This window comes from Anolis sagrei, chromosome 3 (assembly GCF_037176765.1).
Source record: "Anolis sagrei isolate rAnoSag1 chromosome 3, rAnoSag1.mat, whole genome shotgun sequence".
In the NCBI taxonomy this organism is placed as follows: Eukaryota; Metazoa; Chordata; class Lepidosauria; order Squamata; family Dactyloidae; genus Anolis; species Anolis sagrei.
Window position 1 is genome coordinate 9162970 of NC_090023.1, and position 18708 is coordinate 9181677.

General features: G+C 45.4%; 1 protein-coding gene across 1 annotated transcript in view; it reads left to right on the forward strand.

Moving 5' to 3' along the window:
- Positions 1-18708, forward strand: part of CAPN5 (calpain 5) — a 141460-nt gene that overhangs the window by 42127 nt on the left and 80625 nt on the right. Inside the window, exon 2 of the mRNA XM_060771240.2 lies at positions 6466-6642. Coding sequence (XP_060627223.2) covers positions 6481-6642 — 162 coding nt within the window. The 5' untranslated portion in view covers positions 6466-6480. The remainder of the gene's footprint in view (positions 1-6465; positions 6643-18708) is intronic.

Sequence of the window (18708 nt, forward strand, 5' to 3'; positions counted from 1 at the left end):
GTACTCCTGGTCAGTCGCAAGGCCGAGCAGGGTATAGGGTTACAGCCTGTGCTGGACGGGGTCGCACTCCCCTTGAAGGCGCAGGTTCGCAGCTTGGGTGTGACCCTGGACTCGTCGCTGAGCCTGGATCCCCAGGTTTCAGCGGTGACCAGGGGAGCATTTGCACAGCTTAGGCTTGTGCGCCAGCTGCGCCCGTATCTTGGGAAGTCTGACTTGGCCACGGTGGTACACGCTTTGGTCACATCCCGCCTCGACTACTGCAACGCTCTCTACGTGGGGCTGCCCTTGAAGACGGCCCGGAAGCTCCAGCTAGTCCAGCGCGCGGCAGCCATGTTGTTAACAGGAGCAGGGCGTAGGGAGCATACAACGCCCCTGCTGTCCCAGCTCCACTGGCTGCCGATTTGCTACCGGGCCCAATTTAAGGTGCTGGTGTTATCCTACAAAGCCCTAAACGGTTCCGGCCCAAAATACCTTGCAGACCGCATCTCGGCCTACGAGCCCACGAGGACCTTGAGATCATCTGGGGAGGCCCTTCTCTCGGTCCCGCCTGCCTCACAGGCACGTCTGGCGGGGACGAGAGAGCGGGCCTTCTCGGTGGTGGCCCCCCGGCTGTGGAACGCCCTCCCTGCTGAAGTTAGACAGGCGCCCTCCCTTATGGCCTTTCGTAAGAGCCTGAAAACATGGCTTTTCGAGTTGGCCTTCAACTGAGTGCGATATCATTGGAAATGATGACCGGAATGGACTACGACTATGAGACTGATTATGACCCCATGATATGACGAAGCGGATTTTAGTATAAGTATATGTTATGTAGTAGTAGAATGTTGTGTACTGTCCTGATTATTGTAAACTGTCTTTTCTATGTTGTTGTTCACCGCCACGAGTCGCCCTAGGGCTGAGAGCGGCGGTTAATAAGTGCAAGTAATAAATAAATAAATAAATAATAAAAGGGTAGAAGGGAATGGAGGGAGTGAAGTGAGGAAAGAGAAAAGGAAGGAAAGACAAAAAGGAAAGAAGGATGAAAGGGTGGAAGAGCAGGAGAAAGAGAGAGGGAAGGAGGAAGGAAAGAGAGAAGGAAGGAAGGATAGGATGGTGAGAGAAAGGAGGACCTAAGAAAAGATCCTAAGGGGGGCCACGGCGGTCCCCGGGCCTGGGTTTACCCATACCTGGTGTAGATGCACCCCCTATCACGAGATTTCTATTAAAGAAGTAATGCTCAGGAATACATCAGTTGTTAGAAATAGTTGTTAGAAATTATTTATATTATTCAGATTGCTCACTATATTGTTTATCTGTGTGTTGGTATGCAGTTTTCCTTAACTCTATGTTGTGGGAGAGGCTGCAGACCATGTGATCAGATCTGGGACTATTCAGGACTCAGACTCTATTTTAGATCTCAGACTCCATTGTATGTTTTCATGCCCCAGTAGAAGCAGAAGCCATTAGACTTTCAATGTCGACACAGTATGCTTTTAGAAGACTGGAGAAACAGGATGCTTTAGGGAATTGACTCCATTGGACTTTCAGACTAGACAGAGACTCTATTAGACTCTCACAGAGATGCTTTAGAGACTCTGGACTGCCGATTCTAAGAAAGATGTCCCGTGTTACTTACACAGAGAAACTACATCAAATCCTATCTGTAACTGGGTTAATATGCTAAGTACCTGTATGCAAAGTTTGTGAGTAAACAAGCTATGTTAGTTTAAAAAAAGTCTACTATTTTTTTCTGAAAAGAACACTTCTGAAACTCTGCATATATGTGTGTGTGTGTGTGTGTGCACGCATTGGCATCTCTTTGTCCCTAACAGTTCAAAGAGAGACTTAGGTATATCAGTTTAACAACTGAGAAACCTAATTGCCATGCATAAATACTAGTGGATGTTTACCACTGAGGAGAAGGTTGACTAAAGCGAGTCTTTAACTCTTCTCAGGAAGATGCCTGATTTTCCCAAAATGGCGGTGAATGCCATTTCCCAAAAGGTTATGGCATCATTTTTCCAAAAGGTTATGATTTCTAACAGGGTCGTGGCCTTACAAAAAATCATAATTTCTCCAAAATCAGTTTTGTTAACTGAGAAACACCTGTACCAATATCCTTTTAAACTTGGGGGAGGGCTATATTATTATTATTAGGAGCCCCCGGTAGTGCAATGGGTTAAACCCTTATGTCGACAGCACTGAAGACCAACAGGTTGGAGGTCCGAATCTGGGGAGAGCACAGATGAGCTCCCTGTGTCAGCTCCAGCTCGCCATACAGAGACATGAGAGAAGCCTCCCAGAAGGAGGGTAAAGCATCAAAACATCCGGGCGTCCCCTGGGCAATGTTCTCTGACACCAGAAGCGACTTGCAGTTTCTCAAGTCGCTCCTGACATGGAAAAAAAGTAATTAATTAATTAATAATACAACTGCTATTAATATCCTGCTTTTATTTCTCTGATTGAGAAACATAAGTGGTTTGCAATAACTAAAAAGCAAAAATAGAAAATATATAAAGTAAGCAGACCAAAAAAGACCTTGGGCTACAGTTACCAGAATCCTCTACTTGGACCAGTTGGGAGTTCTGGGTATTGCAGTCCAAAAGAGAACACATTTCCGTGTACTGAGCAAATGGAGATTGGAAGTATTAATGGGGAAATGCAGCTTTTTTTTTTTTTAAATCGAAACCCCTTCTTCTCCATACATGATTTCCCCTGTTACGTTAGTGGGGAATCGTGATTTCCTCTGGGCCAGATATAGTCATGTCTGGACCTGCGGTGCCAGCTGCTATCCATCAAAAGTAATTAATCAAGAAGTTATTGGCGTGACTCCAGGAAGACTTTTTAATTAATTAAGAAAGAAATTAAGCCAGCAAGCTCAACGATTTCTATTAAACGCTGTCATCATCATCAGGACAGTTATGAAAGGCCGTGGGTTTGCATGTTAAGCAGAGAGGTTGCCAAAGATCTGATCAACACAGATTCGAGTGATACTATTGCATCCCTCTTGAAGCAGCCTAGAATCGTGTTGGCCTTTTTAGCTGCCACATCACACGTTTCCCTCATGTTCAGTTTGTGGTCTACTTAAAATTCCTAGATTCCTTTCGCATGGAGTGTTTTCAAGCCAGGTATCATCCATTCTACACCTGTACATGTTGCTATTAGTAGCTGCGTCTCCATTGTAGTATTAGTGTGGTTTGGCACTGATATAATTGCCATGGCACATAGCTATGCAATCATGGGAGTTGTAGTTTGGTGAGGCACCAATATTTGTAGTTAGAAGACCTCATATTACTACAACTCTCGTAATTCTATCACATTACAGTGGTGACAAAACTGCATTAATTCTACAGTATAGATGATAATAATAATCATCATTATCATCTATATCAGGGGTCCCCAAACTTTTTAAATAGAGGGCCAGATCATAGTCCCCCAAACTGTTGGAGGGCCGGATTATAATTTGAAAAAGAAAAAAGAATTAATTCCTATGCACACCGCACAGATGTTATTTGTTGTGCAAAACCACTTAAAACCAATACAATAATTAAAATGAAGAACAATTTTAACAAATATAAACTTATTAGTATTTCAGTAGGAAGTGTGGGCCTGCTTTTGGCTGATGAGTAGGATTGTTGTTGTTGTTGTTGTTGTTGTTGTTGTTGTTGTGTGCTTTCAAGTCATTTCAGACTTAAGTTGACCCTGAGCGAGGGCCGGATAAGAGACCTTGGAGGGCCACATCCGGCCCCCAGGCCTTAGTTTGAGGACTCCTGATCTATATAAATAAAAATGTAATGTTTGTTTGTTTGTGGGATTAACATAACTCAAAAACCACTGCACAAATTGACATGAAATTTGGACACAATACACCTGTCAGGCCAACAAGTGACCATCACTCATAAAAACTCTGAAAAACACAACAGAAGGGACTTAAAAAGCCAAAAAACAAAGAAATACATTACAATGCATGCTCAAAATCACATATATACACAAACACATGTGTATATATATACACACACACATATACACACACACATATATAGAAATATATACATACATATATGCACATACAAAACACATTCACAGAAAGAAGGAAGGAAGCAGAGAAGGAGAGAGAGAAAGAGGGAAAGAAGTAGGGAAGGAGAGAAGGAAAGAAAGGTAAAGAAGGAAGGAAGGAAAGAAGGAAAAAAAGTGAAAGGGAAGGAAGGAGAGAAGGAACGAAAGAGAGAAAGAGGGAGAGAAGGAAGGAAGGAAAAAGACAAAGACAACAATAATTGTATTTCCTGATGCAACTGAACAGGCCTCTGAACATGCATGGTTTTGAAACTGTTGATTTTGAGGCCAGTGGCGGGGAAAAAGACAAGGAAGGATGGAACAAAAGAGCAAAGGAAGCCTCCCTGGCCTGCTGTTGTCTGCGTGGCTCCAGAGGCTCTGCTTATCGTGGGTGGTCCTGGAATGGAACCCCGTAATAAGTGAGGGAACCCCGTAATAAGTGAGGGAACCCCGTAATAAGTGAGGGAACCCCGTAATAAGTGAGGGAACTCCGTAATAAGTGAGGGAACACTGTAGTTCAATCTAGAGATAACTAAGGTGTGGACCACTGTGGTCAGATCACACTTCATGAGGTACGGTCGCAGTTGGTGCACGGGTTTTAATTGTGCGAAGGCCCTCCCAGCCACCGCCGACACCTGAGCATCAAGTGTCAGCGCTGAGTCCAGGAGGAACCCCAAGCTGCGGACCTGTGTCTTCAGGGAGAGTGCAACCCCGTCAAGCACAGGTTGCCACCCTGTACCCCGGTTAGACGTGCGACTGACCTGGATGACCTCTGTCTTGTTGGGATGAATCTTCAGCTTGTTCGTCTTCATCCAGATTGTCACAGCAGCCAAGCACTGGTCCAGTATCCGAGGGGCTTCCTTGGATTCAGATGGAAAAGAGTAGTAGAGTTGGGTGTCCTCTATGTAAAGATGGCACCAAACTCCAAAACTCTGGATGGGGTCTCCTAGATGCACCCTAAGTCCTTGCCGAAAGTCCTAAAAGTACAGTCTTAGTCTTGAGTGGACATGTCTCAAAATGTTGGGGTTCAGCCTCCGTGCAAACCTGAGCCTCAATCTCTGTGTGAACCTGAACCTGATTCTCTAATTGTATTTCCTGATGCAACTGAACAGGCCTCTGAACATGTATGGTTTTGAAACTGTTATTCTGAGGCGAGTGGCGGGGAAAGTGAAACTAAACTTCCTGATGAGGATGTTTTGGAACCAAGCAGTGATAGCTCTCCAGAGGAACCTCACACCTGGGTTTTTTTTAATGAGGATCGAAGAGAACAGATTTGGAAAAACAGGAGTGAATCCCAGGGTCTGTGAAGGTCAAGTAGATTAAGGGAAAGGGAGGCTCAGGCTTCAAAGTCTGGAGGCGTGTCAAGGAACAGTTTCTTTGGTTTAAGGGGCTTCTCCCCGGGCTGTCGTTAGATCAAGCATCGTTTAGACTGAGGCAACACCTTGGCAGATTTCCCGTGTTCCAGGCCTTCATTCCCAGAGGCTTCTAGTTTTCAAGTACGGTTAGTGAGATGCTAACAGTTCCAGGTTTTGTATGGTGGCTTTTGGAATTTTGCTCTAGTTCAGAGATTTTCATGACTGCTGAGTTTCTACTGTGGCTTTTTGACTTTGCATTTACCTTTCTTTTGTAATCATTTTTCATCAATAAAAAGGATTGTTTTTTTTCCCACAGTCCAGTGTGGTGGGTTTAATCTTATGATCTCGTTTCCTGATCTGGGATGCAACACAAAAGGAAACTGATGTTCTGTGCTTGAGAAGGAAAGGCCCAGATTGATAAGAAGTACTTCATCAGTGTCACAAATGGATGTGACAATGCAGCCCGAAACACAGTTGCATCTGTCAAGTAGGAAATTTAGGTACCGCTTATGTGGGGAGGCCAATTTACAATGCCATAAAAATCTCCAGCAAGCATGCAAAGAATGAGGAAGTACTTCATCAGTGTCACAAATGGTTGGTGAAGCGACAGGTCCCCTGGTGGCCAGAATACCCTCATGAAAAAGCTGGAATGTTAAATAACCTATGTGTGTCTGTCTATATATGTTGTGTGTCTATGGCATTGAATGTTTGCCATGTATATGTACATTGTAATGTGCCCCGAGTCCCCTGCAGGATGAGAAGGGTGGAATATAAATACTGTAAATAAAATAAAATAAATAAATAAACCAGACGCTATGTCTTGCTAGGATATGATTCTCCCCTTCCAAAGTTTTTCTGAATTTGAATTTGGTTCTCAGCCTAACATTAATTCATATCCTCTGCTTTGGGCAGATGGCATTACTTTCCTTGCTATTTGGAGACTTTCTTTGTAACTACAGCTGCCAGGATGGGACCTTTGGTATGCAAAGCGTGTGCTGCATCCTTGTTTCCCTGCAAAACGCCTTGTGCTTCTGTCTCATACTGATGGGAGTCCTCCCTTGTGCTTCTGTCCTTCCAGAGGTCAGCCGGAAGGATGTTCTCCTCCGCAAAGCCTTACGAAAACCAGAAGTACCATGCCTTGAAGAAGGACTGCCAGAGGAGGAAAGCGCTCTTCGAGGACCCCTTGTTCCCAGCCAACGACGACTCCCTCTTCTACAAGTCGCGGATTCAAGGGATCCAGTGGAAGCGACCCAAGGTGAGAGAGAAAGAGAGAGAGGAACACATGGCTTGCAAATGGGGTGATTTCCCTTTCAAGAGTTTTGGAGACAAACTTGGAAACATGTCTCCCTTTCAGCAGTTCCATATTGGGTGTGTTGGACTATAAATCCCATCGTTCTCAACCAGAGGTATTGGCAGGTGTTGTCTAACACCACAGTGCATTGACAAGCTGGAACAAGTTGCTACATAGGTAAAGGTTTTTCCTTGACATTAAGTCCAGTCGTGTCTGACTCTGGGGGGTTGGTGCTCATCTCAATTTCCAAGCCGAAGAGCTGGCGTTGTCCATAGACACCTCCAAGGTCTAGAAAGGAGATTCCATCTGAACATTAGGAAGAACTTCCTGACTGTGAGAGCCGCTCAGCAGTGGAACTCTCTGCCCCGGAGTGTGGTGGAGGCTCCTTCTTTGGAAGCTTTTAAACAGAGGCTGGATGGCCGTCTGTCAGGGGTGATTTGAATATAATATTCCTGCTTCTTGGCAAGGGTTTGGACTGGATGGCCCATGAGGTCTATGGTCATGTTCGAGAGGCATTTTCTCCTGATGTTTTGCCTGCATCTGAGGATGCTTGCCATAGATGCAGGCGAAACGTCAGGAGAAAATGCCTCTAGAACATGGCCATATAGCCCGAAAAAAACCTACAACAACCCAGTGATTCCGGCCATGAAAGCCTTCGACAATACATTAATTCTACCATGTATATGTATGCCAGGACTCACAAAATTAGAGGTACACAACAGGCAGGCATAAAAAATGTCCTTCTTGATATGCAGCAAAGCAAATAAAATAGGGAGGGAACCGATGAAACACCCAACTATTCAACCGAAGCAGAAACAACAACATTTGGGTTTGCCAGCCAGATGGGAAGAAATAACTCTTCATGGGCAAATGACCCCCGATAATTTCTGATCACTTGCCAGGAAAAATAAGCAAATTTTCCATAGAAATTTTCCACAGCATGGCAATAAAAGAAGGTCTGGTTGTCTGCCACATATGGACACCAATTCAGGGTTCCTGGGAGCTATCCAGTCACCCTCCTACACTTGCAAGTTAAATTTTGTGGATTTAATTAATTATACAGTTTTGTCTGGAGAACAAGCCCTATGAGGAGTGGCTTAAAGAGCTGGGCATGTTTAGCCTGAAGAAGAGAAGGCTGAGAGGAGACATTATGGCCATGTATAAATATGTGAGGGGACGTCAGAGGGAGGAGGGAGCAAGCTTGTTTTCTCCTTCCCTGGAGACTAGGATGCAATGGAACAATGGCTTAAAACTACAAGAAAGGAGATTCCATCTGAACACGAGGAAGAACTTCCTGATTGTGAGAGCTGTTCAGCAGTGGAACTCTTTGCCCCAGAGTGTGGTGGAGGCTCCTTCTTTGGAGGCTGGATGGCCATCTGTCGTGGGTGCTTTGAATGCGATTTTCCTGCTTGTTAGCAGTATTTTTGCATGTTCATTTTCCACAACCTTTGCAGGTATATGATCCCACCAGTTCTTTACTACCAGGAGGTGGTACTTGTAATGTAAGATGCAATGAATCATTTGGGCCACAGAGTTGTGCCTCTGTTTGTAGTCTGATTAATAATAATACAATCGTCTCACACCAGAAGTGATGTTCTAAATCGCTGTTGGTGTGAGATGATCCTAGTTAAAAGTTGTCCCCTGACATTAAGTCCAGTCATAGAATCATAGAATCAAAGAGTTGGAAGAGACCTCATGGGCCATCCAGTCCAACCCCATTCTGCCAAGAAGCAGGAATATTGCATTCAAATCACCCCTAACAGATGGCCATCCAGCCTCTGTTTAAAAGCTTCCAAAGAAGGAACCTCCATCCCATCATGTCTGACTCTGGGGTGTGGTGCTCATCTGCATTTCTAAGCCAAAGAGCCGGCGTTGTTCATAGACACCTCCAAGGTCATGTGGCTGGCATGACTGCATTGAGCGCCATTACCTTCCCACCGGATCGGTACCTATTTATCTACTCAGATTTGCATGTTTTCAAACTGCTAGGCAGAAGCTAGGGCTGACAGCGGAAGCTCACACCGCTCCCCGGAATCGAACCTGCAAACTTTCGGTCAACAAGCTCAGCAGTTCAGCGCTTTAACCCACTGCATCATTGAGGGCTCCCTGATGATCATATTGTTGTTGTTGTTGTTGTTGTTGTTGTTGTTATATAGACTATTATCTGTATAAATAAAACTGTAAATTGTTTGCACAAAACCTTTAATAATTATAAACCAGCTCTTTCTCTTTCTCATTTCCACCCTATGGATGGTAGAATTCGTAGATACAGAGAGCTGTCTCCACATCTCCCAAGGATCTGCTCTTTTCGGAGAACTGCACAACTGTGCATTTCTGAGAAAATCCTCTTTCTTGGATTGCGGTTTTGCCCAGACAGAAAGCACTTGATTCTTGAAAGCGAACAAAAAGGCAATTGTCTGATTTGGCCGTGCAAGGCAGGAGGGGAAAAATTAGAGGGGTTTTTGAAACATCTGTTTTGAATGAAGGGTCTTAGTCTTTCTTCACAGCTGTTGAGCCTGTATTGCCCTGTATTGCACATTCACTTGGAGAGGTTCAAATGCAACCTTCCTCCAACCACTGTAGAACTGTGGTGCTTCAACTGCCTTCCCTCCATTGTGTAGAATCCTGGGATTTGTAGTTTCATAGGGTGTTTTGCATTCCCTTCCAGATCACAGTGGATTTTTCCCCCTGTCTGCTGAGATTTAGTGCCAGTAGTCCATAGCTTGGTACTTAAAGTGGTGTCAAACTGCAGTGTAGATCAGGCATGGGCAAACTTTGGCCCTCCAGGTGTTTTGGACTTCAACTACTACAATTCATTAAGCCAGTTTTTCTCAACCGTCCTAATGCCATGACCCCTTAATACAGTTCCTCATGTTGGGGTGACACACCCACAACCATAAAATTACTTTCATTGCTACTTCATAACTGTCATTTTGCTACTGTTACAAATTGTAATGTAAATATCTGATATGTAGTATGTATTTTCATTCACTGGACCAAATTGGGCACAAATACCCGATACACCCAAGTTTGAATACTGGTGGAGTTGGGAGGCGGATTGATTTTGGGAGTTGTAGTTGCTGGGATTTATAGTCAACCTACAATCACAGAGCATTCTGGACTCCACCAACGATGGAATTGAACCAAACTTGGCACACAGAGCTCCCATGACCAACAGAAAATACTGGAAGGATTTGGTGGGCATTGACCTTGGGTTTTGGAGTTGTAGTTCATCTACATCCAGAGAGCACCATGGACTCAAACAATGATGGATCTGGTCCAAACTTGGCATGAATACTCAATATGCCCAAATGTGAACACTGGTGGAGTTTGAGGAAAATAGAGCTTGAAATTTGGGAGTTGTAGTTGCTGGGATTTATAGTTCACCTAAAATCAAAGAGCATTCTGAATCCCACCAGCGTTGGCATTCAACCAAATTTGGCACACAGATCTCTCATGACCAAAAGAAAATACTGGAAGGGTTTGATGGGCATTGACCTTGAGTTTGGGAGTTGTAGTTCACCTACATCCAGAGAGCACTGTGGACTCAAACAATGATGGATCTGGTCCAAACTTGGCATGAATACTCAATGTGCCCAAATGTGAACACTGGTGGAGTTTGGGGAAAATAGAGCTTGAAATTTGGGGGTTGTAGTTGCTGGGATTTATAGTTCACCTACAATCAAAGAGCATTTTGAACCCTACCAATGATAGAATTGGGCCAAACTTCCCACACAGAACCCCGATGCCTTGAAGATCTGCATAGTTAAAGCAATGGTATTCCCCGTAGTCACCTATAGATGTGAGAGCTGGACCTTAGGGAAGGCTGAGCGAAGGAAGAGAGATGCTTTTGAGCTGTGGTGTTGGAGGAAAATCCTGAGGGTGCCTTGGACCGCCAGAAGATCCAACCAGTCCATACTTCAGGAAATAAAGCCCGACTGCTCACTGGAGGGAAGGATAGTAGAGGCCAAGATGAAGTACTTTGGCCACATCATGAGAAGACAGGAAAGCTTAGAGAAGACAATGATGCTGGGGAAAATGGAAGGAAAAAGAAAGAGGGGCTGACCAAGGGCAAGATGGATGGTATCCTTGAAATGACTGGATTGACCTTGAAGGAGCTGGGGGTGGTGACGGCTGACAGGGATCTCTGGCGTGGACTGGTCCATGAGGTCATGAAGAGTTGGAAACGACTGAATGAATGAACAACAAACAATCAAAGAGCATTCTGAACCCAACCAATGATAGAATTGGGCCAAACTTCCCACACTGAACCGCCATGCCTTGAAGGGACTTCGTGGCACAAGACTCCCTCCAGCCTTGCATGCTCTCTTTCATCTGCACCACGCTTCCATGTGCTAAGCATGCCTGCTCTTCTCTCCCTGCTTAGAGTCTCAGAAGCAGCCCTCCCCTTGACCGAGAGGGTGGCCAATCACAGTGGAGGAGGGCTTTGAGTGGGAGGATTCACCATCTGTTTCCAAAAAGGAAGAAAAGGACAGATAGAGAGATCTTCACCCTTCTCTAACAAAGGGCTTCCTAAGACCATCAGAAATATATGCCATCTGATGGTCTATGGCAATCCCTCTGAAACCCTTTTGTGGCACCCCCAGGGGTCCTGACCCCCAGGTTGAGAAACGCTGCCTTAAGCAGTGAAAAAGGAAAGGGTCTTAGGCTGTTAGGAATTATGGGAGTTGAAGTCCCAAACACCTGGAGAGCTCTCTGCCCTGGAGTGTGGTGGAGGCGCCTTCTTTGGAAGCTTTTAAACAGAGGCTGGATGGCCATCTGTCGGGGGTGATTTGAATGCAATATTCCTGCTTCTTGGCAGGGGGTTGGACTGGATGGCCCATGAGGTCTCTTCCAACTCTTTGATTCTGTGATTCTATGAAGTTTGCCCATGCCTAGTCTACATGAAGGGAATTCATAATCCCATTCTATTCTGCTCTGGTCAGACTTCTCCTGGAATCTGGGCATCACATTTCAAGAAACTCGCTGGAACACCCCAGCAAGCGAGAGTCCAAAAATGGCAGGCTCAAACCCAGAACCTCAACCAATGGCTGATACCAAATGAGAGACTCCCCCCTGGGCACACAGAAGACTGGGCGACTTGGAAGGCGCTGAACAGACTGCGCTCTGGCACCACGAGATGCAGAGCCAACCTCAAGAAATGAGGCCACAAAGTGGAATACACGATATGCGAGTGCGGAGAAGAGCAAAACACTGACCACCTGCTGCGATCCAACCTGAGCCCTGCCACATGCACAATGGAGGACCTTCTTGCGGCAACACCAGAGGCACTCCAAGTGGCCAGATACTGGGGAAACCAACATGATCAAAGATCGGAAAGCCAAAGATCGGAAAGCCAAGCCCTATGAGGAGCAACCTGATCAGTACACAGAAAGTCCTGATTTCAATCCCAGCTTTGCAAAAAGTAAAAATGGCTAGGTTTCAGACAATGAGGAAAATCACTTTGTCAATAAGATAAGCAAGGCTGGGCTTAGAGAGAACATTATTTCCTTAACTTGCATCAAGCTGTTCTTTGTCAGTCTTATCAGATGCAAAAACAGAGGAGAGCGGCCCCCAAAAGCAACAGCAAGTATGTCATCTGTAAAAACAGCCCAGTCAGTTTCATTAGCCCACGCTTTGTTCGCCCCGTACGTTTCCGCAGGTTGAACTGGATTTTCAACATACCAACATTCTGGGGAAATCCACTGGCAAAACACAACAGCAACAAACCCCCTAACACCAGTTTTTTGCCCTGTGGCAAGGAGCCGAAAACATTGCCATAAGTCAGTTTTTTATACAGCAGTGTTTCTCAACCTTCCCAATGCTGCGACCCCTTAATACGGTTCCTCATGTTGTGGTGACCCCCAACCATAACATTATTTTCGTTGCTATTCATAACTGTATCTTTGCTACTGTTACAATTCCACCTTTTTGTAACTGTAAGGCAAGCTGTTTAAGCTCAGCATACTGAAAGCCAAAACCAAGGTTACAACATCTGTTATAGAACTCCAGTATGCTGATGACAATGTCGTCTGTGCGCATTCAGAAGAAGATCTACAAGCCACTCTAAACACCTTCATAGAAGCATACGAGAATCTCGGCCTGTCATTGAACATTGAGAAAACCAAAGTGCTGTTCCAGCAGTCACCAGCCAATCCCTCTACAATGCCAGAGCCGGAGACGAAAGGGGAAGACTTTGCCTTTATTTGTGTATTTGTGTTTGATGATTCAATGTTTGCCTGTGTCTCTGTATATACTAGAATCCTCTCTGAGACCCCTCAGGGAGATAGGGTGAACTCCTGCTGTTAGTCCCAGCTACTGCCAACCTAGCAGATCGAAAACATGCATATGTGCATAGATCAATAGGCACCGCCTTGGAGGGAAGGTAATCAGATCTCCATGCAGTCATGCCAGCCACATGACTCCCCCAGAGCCGGAGATGAAAGGGGAAGCCTTTGCCTTTATTTGTATATTTGTGTTTGATGATTCAGTGTTTGCCTGTGTCTGTGTATATACTAGAATCCTCTCTGAGACCCCACAGGGAGATAGGGTGAGCTCCTGCTGTTAGCCCCAGCTACTGCCAACCTACTCACATGCATATGTCAGTAGATCAATAGGTACCGCCTTGGCAGGAAGGTAAACAGCTCTCCATGCCGTCATGCTGGCCACAAAACCAGGAGGTGTCTATGGACAATGCAGGCTCCTTGACTTGGAAATGGAGATGAGCATCTCCTCCAGAGCCGGAGATGAAAGGGGAAGCCTTTGCCTTTATTTGTGTATTTGTGTTTGATGATTCAATGTTTGCCTGTGTCTGTGTATATACTAGAATCCTCTCTGAGACCCCACAGGGAGATAGGGTGAGCTCCTGCTGTTAGTCCCAGCTACTGCCAACCTACTCACATGCATATGTCAGTAGATCAATAGGTACCGCCTTGGCAGGAAGGTAAACAGCTCTCCATGCCGTCATGCTGGCCACAAAACCAGGAGGTGTCTATGGACAATGCAGGCTCCTTGGCTTGGAAATGGAGATGAGCATCTCCTCCAGAGCCGGAGATGAAAGGGGAAGCATTTGCCTTTGTTTTTGTGTATTTTGTGTATTTGTGTTTGATGATTCAAGGCATTGAGTGTTTGCCTGTGTCTGTGTATAAGCTAGAATCCACTCTGAGACCCCTCAAGGAGATAGGGTGAGCTCCTGCTGTTAGCCCCAGCTCCTGCCAACCTAGCAGTTTGAAAACATGCAGTAGGAGGGAAGGTAAGGGGAAGCCTTTACCTTTGTTTGTATATTTGTGTTTTATGCTTCAAGGCATTGAATGTTTGCCTGTGTCTTTGTATATGCTAGAATCCGATCTGAGACCCCTCAGAGAGATAGAGCAAAATTATTATTATTATTATTATTATTATTATTATTATTATTCTAAAGAGCACCAACCACTATGAAAAAAAAACCTTTGTGTGATATATTTTGTGCATTTTAGGTTGGCCCAATAAAGGTATCGCCGTCTTGTGGATTTTGGAATATGTTGTATGCATCCTTTACATTAATGTTGGCTGCTGATCCTTATTGGATTTTCAAGCAGGAAAGGAAAAAATAGCTGTAGCGAACACTCACAACTATGGTACAAATCTCCTGAGAAGCACTGCTTTCTCTGAAGACAGATATCCTCCAGCACCTTCTCTTGTTGTTTGGCTGAGCTATGAATGTTTGCCTTTGCTTGTCTTAACAAACCTAGATTTATTGCCTAGTGTAGTCCTAATGCACCAGGCAATTAAGAGTCGCTGATTGCCGCTGCTATGAAGAAGGAGGCCTGGAATATTGGAATGACTGCCGCACAACCTAAGCATGGGATCAGTCACATCTTTGAGTGCATCTACGCTGTGAAAGATGATGCAGTTTGACACCACTTTACCTGCTACGGTTCAGTGGCATGGGCAAACTTTCTAAGTTGCATGCTAGCACTGGCTGTCTAGTGATGGAAGGAAGGAAGGGAAGGAGGAAGGAAAGAGAGAAGGAAGGAAGGAAGGAAGGAAGGAAGGAAGGGGAAGGGAAGGGAAGACAAAAGGAAGGGAAGGATGGAAGGGTGGAAGGAAAGCCTTTAAACAGAGGCTGGATGGCCATCTGTCTTACTTACTTAAAAGGTAAAGGTAGTCCCCTGACATTAAATCCAGTCATGTCTGACTCTGGGGTGTGGTGCTCATCTCCATTTCTAAGCCGAAGAGCCAGCGTTGTCCGTAGACACCTCCAAGGTCATGTGGCCCGCATGACTTCATGGAGCGCCATTACTTACTTACTTACTTACTTACTTATGTATTTATTTACTTAGGTGATCCCTCATAGCCTAAGGATGATGGTCCTCCAAGTGTAGTGTCTTGGCGGTGGGTCCGTAGGTGGCTGTGAACCCCTATTCTTGATCCGTATCTTCTTCCACAGTGAAGACATCGGTTTCCAGGTGGGAGGCAGTCCCACTCAGGGTTGGCTTAACACGCCTTCCTCTTGGCACATTTCTCCCTTTCACCCTCCTTTCATGCCTTTTTTAAATTCGGCAGCACTGCTGGTCACAGCTGACCTCCAGTTAGAGCACTCAAGGGCCAGGGCTTTCCAGTTCTGTGTCTATGCCACAGTTTTTAAAATTGTCTTTAAGCCCATCTTTAAATTTATTTTCCTATCTACCAATATTAGGTTTCCCGTTCTTGAGTTGGGAGTATGGTAACTGCTTTGGGAGATGATGATGAGGCATTTTGACAATGTGGCATTTTGTTCAGAGAGTTGATGGTGTAGGAGCATCACTTCAATGCTGGTGGTCTTTGCTTCTTCCAGCACGCTGACGTTTGTCTGCCTATCTTCCCAAGAGATTTGCAGGATTTGTTGGAGGCAACGCTGGTGAAATCGTTACAGGAGTTGAGTGTGACGTCTGTAGACAGTCCACGTTTCACAGGAGTATACACCTACCTATCTTCCTTGGAAGCTTTTAAACAGAGACTGGATGGCCATCTGTCAGGGGTGCTTTGATTATGCTTTTCCTGCCATGGCAGGAGGTTGGACTAGATGGTCCATGTGGTCTCTTCCAACTCTATTATTCTATGATTCTCTCTAGAGATCTGTAGATCTTTCAACACAACTCTAGGATCAACTCCTTGTGGAGAGAAAAAAGTGGGGAATAAACAACAACAGCTACTACTATTACTACTACTACTTCTAATGGAACTGTTCTGGAGTACCTATACGTTCTAACATTAGAAAATGTTGACCATTTCCTCTATCTTGGCAGCCACCTCTCCACAAAAGTCAACATTGACACTGAAATTCAACGGTTGCATAGGTAGAAAGTACACACTTCTGTCTTGACAGGGTTAGGCTTCAGGCTTCTTCCAGCAGTTACCAGACAATCCCTCTCCAATGCCAGAGATACAGCTTAATGGTGTAACATTAGAAAATGTTGACCATTTCCTCTCCCTTGGCAGCCACCTCTCCACCAAAGTCAACATTGACACCAAAATACAACACTGCCTGAGCTCTGCGAGTGTAACATTTTTCTGATTGAAGCAGAGAGTGTTTGAGGACCAGGATATCCATAGGGATACCAAAGTGCTTGTTTATAAAGCTATTGTCCTCCCAACCTTGCTATACGCCTGCGAGACGTGGACTGTCTACAGACATCACATGCAACTCCTGGAACGATTCCATCAGCATTGCCTCCAAAAAATCCTGCAAATCTCTTGGGAAGACAAGTGGACAAATGTCAGTGTGCTGGAAGAAGCAAAGACCACCAGCATTGAAGCGATGGTCCTCCGCCATCAACTCCGCTGTACTGGCCATGTTGTCCGGATGCCCACCCACCGTCTCCCAAAGCAGTTGCTCTATTCCAAACTCAAGAACAGAAAACAGAATGTTGGAGGACAGGAAAAGAGATTGAAAGATGGGCTCAAAGCCAACCTTAAAAACTCTGGCATAGACACTGAGAAGTGGGAAGCCCTGGCCCTTGAGTGCTCCAGTTGGGGGTCAGCTGTGACCAGCAGTGCTGTAGAATTTGAAGAGGCACGAATGGAGGGCGAAAGAGAGAAACGTGCCAAGAGGAAGGCACATCAAGCCAACCCTGAGTGGGACCGTATTCCACCTGGAAACCGATGCCCTCACTGTGGAAGAAGATGCAGGTTAAGAATAGGGTTCCACAGTCACCTACGGACCCACTGCCAGGACACTACACTTGGAGGACCACCATCCTTGGACTGTGAGAGATCGTCTAAGTAAGTACCTATACATTGCTAGAGAAGTGTTCTCTCCAGCATGACTTCTGTTGGAAGTTGACCATTGAATTAATGGCACTAGAGGACCTAGAGTTTTTTTTCTAAAGGGAGTATATTAATCACAATCACAAGTAATCAAATCCGCAAAAGTGAAATGCGGAGGACTAACCATATGTGCAAAATCCTTTAGTTTGCTTTTTTGGGGTATTTTTAGAGCCAAAAAAGGCACAACACTCACTCCCCATGATGCCAGCATGTGACTTCCCATATGTTTAAATATGCCAAGCATGTGCAAGCCCATCTGTTTGAACTTGCTCTGAACCGGATCAACTCCGGTTTTGCTGACTTGCTGCTGCAGCTGGAGATGCATTTCCCCCGTAAGACAATTTGCATGTCCCGAGCATTAAGGTCACTGTGACACCTCCCACTGTCCCTAATCAGTTGTGTGTGTATTTGTGTATGTTAAACAACCTTCTGCTGCGTTTCGCGTGCCGGGGAGAAGCCAAGGTTAGCTCTGTGAGCACGAAAGCCGGGTGGCGTTATCAGCAAAGCCTTCTGGCTGAGCACGGGGGCTTTGCAGGGTGTTAATTGGAGTGGCTTCATGCATGGCTGGAAATGAATAAGGGGATCAGCGGCTGGGAGGGAAATGAAGTTTCTCTGCTCACATCCACAGGACGGTTTGATTTGGTAGAGCGGAACTGGGATTGCCATTTGAGTGCTCAGCCTCATGGTTGATGGATGGTGCAGCTACACCAGGCGTGGGCACACTTTCAAACTTGGGGGCCACATGGTGGGCTGGCCAAGAAGGAGGAAGTTCTCCCCAAGTGCCCTCCCTGCCCCTTCCTCCCCTTCTTCTTCTCCTTCCAGAGGTAGAAAATGAGGATCCCAAAAGATGTATTGTCGAAGGCTTTCATGGCCGGAATCACTCAGTTCTTGTGGGTTTTTTCGGGCTATATGGCCATGTTCTAGAGGCATTTCTCCTGACGTTTCGCCTGCATCTATGGCAAGCATCTTCAGAGGTCTGTTGCAAATTAGTACAATGGGTTTTTATATCTGTGGAATGGTTGGGGTGGGGCAAGGAGCTCTTCCCTGCTGCAGTTAGGTGTGAATGTTAGCTAATCACCTTCATTAGCATTTGAAGGCCTGCCTGAGTCTGGGAAAATCTGTTGCTGGGAGTTGTTAATCTGTGCCTGGTTTCTTCCTCTCTGATGTTTAGCTGTTAAAATTTTAGAGTTTTTTAAAACTGGTAGCCAGATTTTGTTCATTTTCATGGTCTCTTCCTTTCTGCCACCGCCACCAGGATCCCAGTAGAAAACATAATTGCCAATGTCGAATCAGCAATTTACCGCCTACCAGAGGAAGAAGCAGAAGAAATACGAGCGGAAGCAGCAAGGATCCTGAAAAAGGCAAAACTCCCCTCCAGTAACATTACTAGGAAGGAAAGAGAAGCCATTCGAGACCTAAATTCAGATCCTGATATCCTCATTCTGCCAGCAGACAAGGGGAATGCCACAGTCATCATGCATACGGAACAATACAAGGAGAAGATCAGAAAACTCCTGGACCCTACTATATACAAAAAACTCAAGCAAGACCCAACTGCCAAAATAACCAGGAAAACCAACACCCTGATTAAGAACTCCTCAATAAACTTTGACATACGACAGCAGCTATGTAAATCGGAAGCCCATCCACCCAGGCTTTATGGACTCCCAAAAATCCATAAGGACTCCACCCCTCTCAGACCCATCGTAAGTGCCATTGGATCCCCCACATACGACCTAGCAA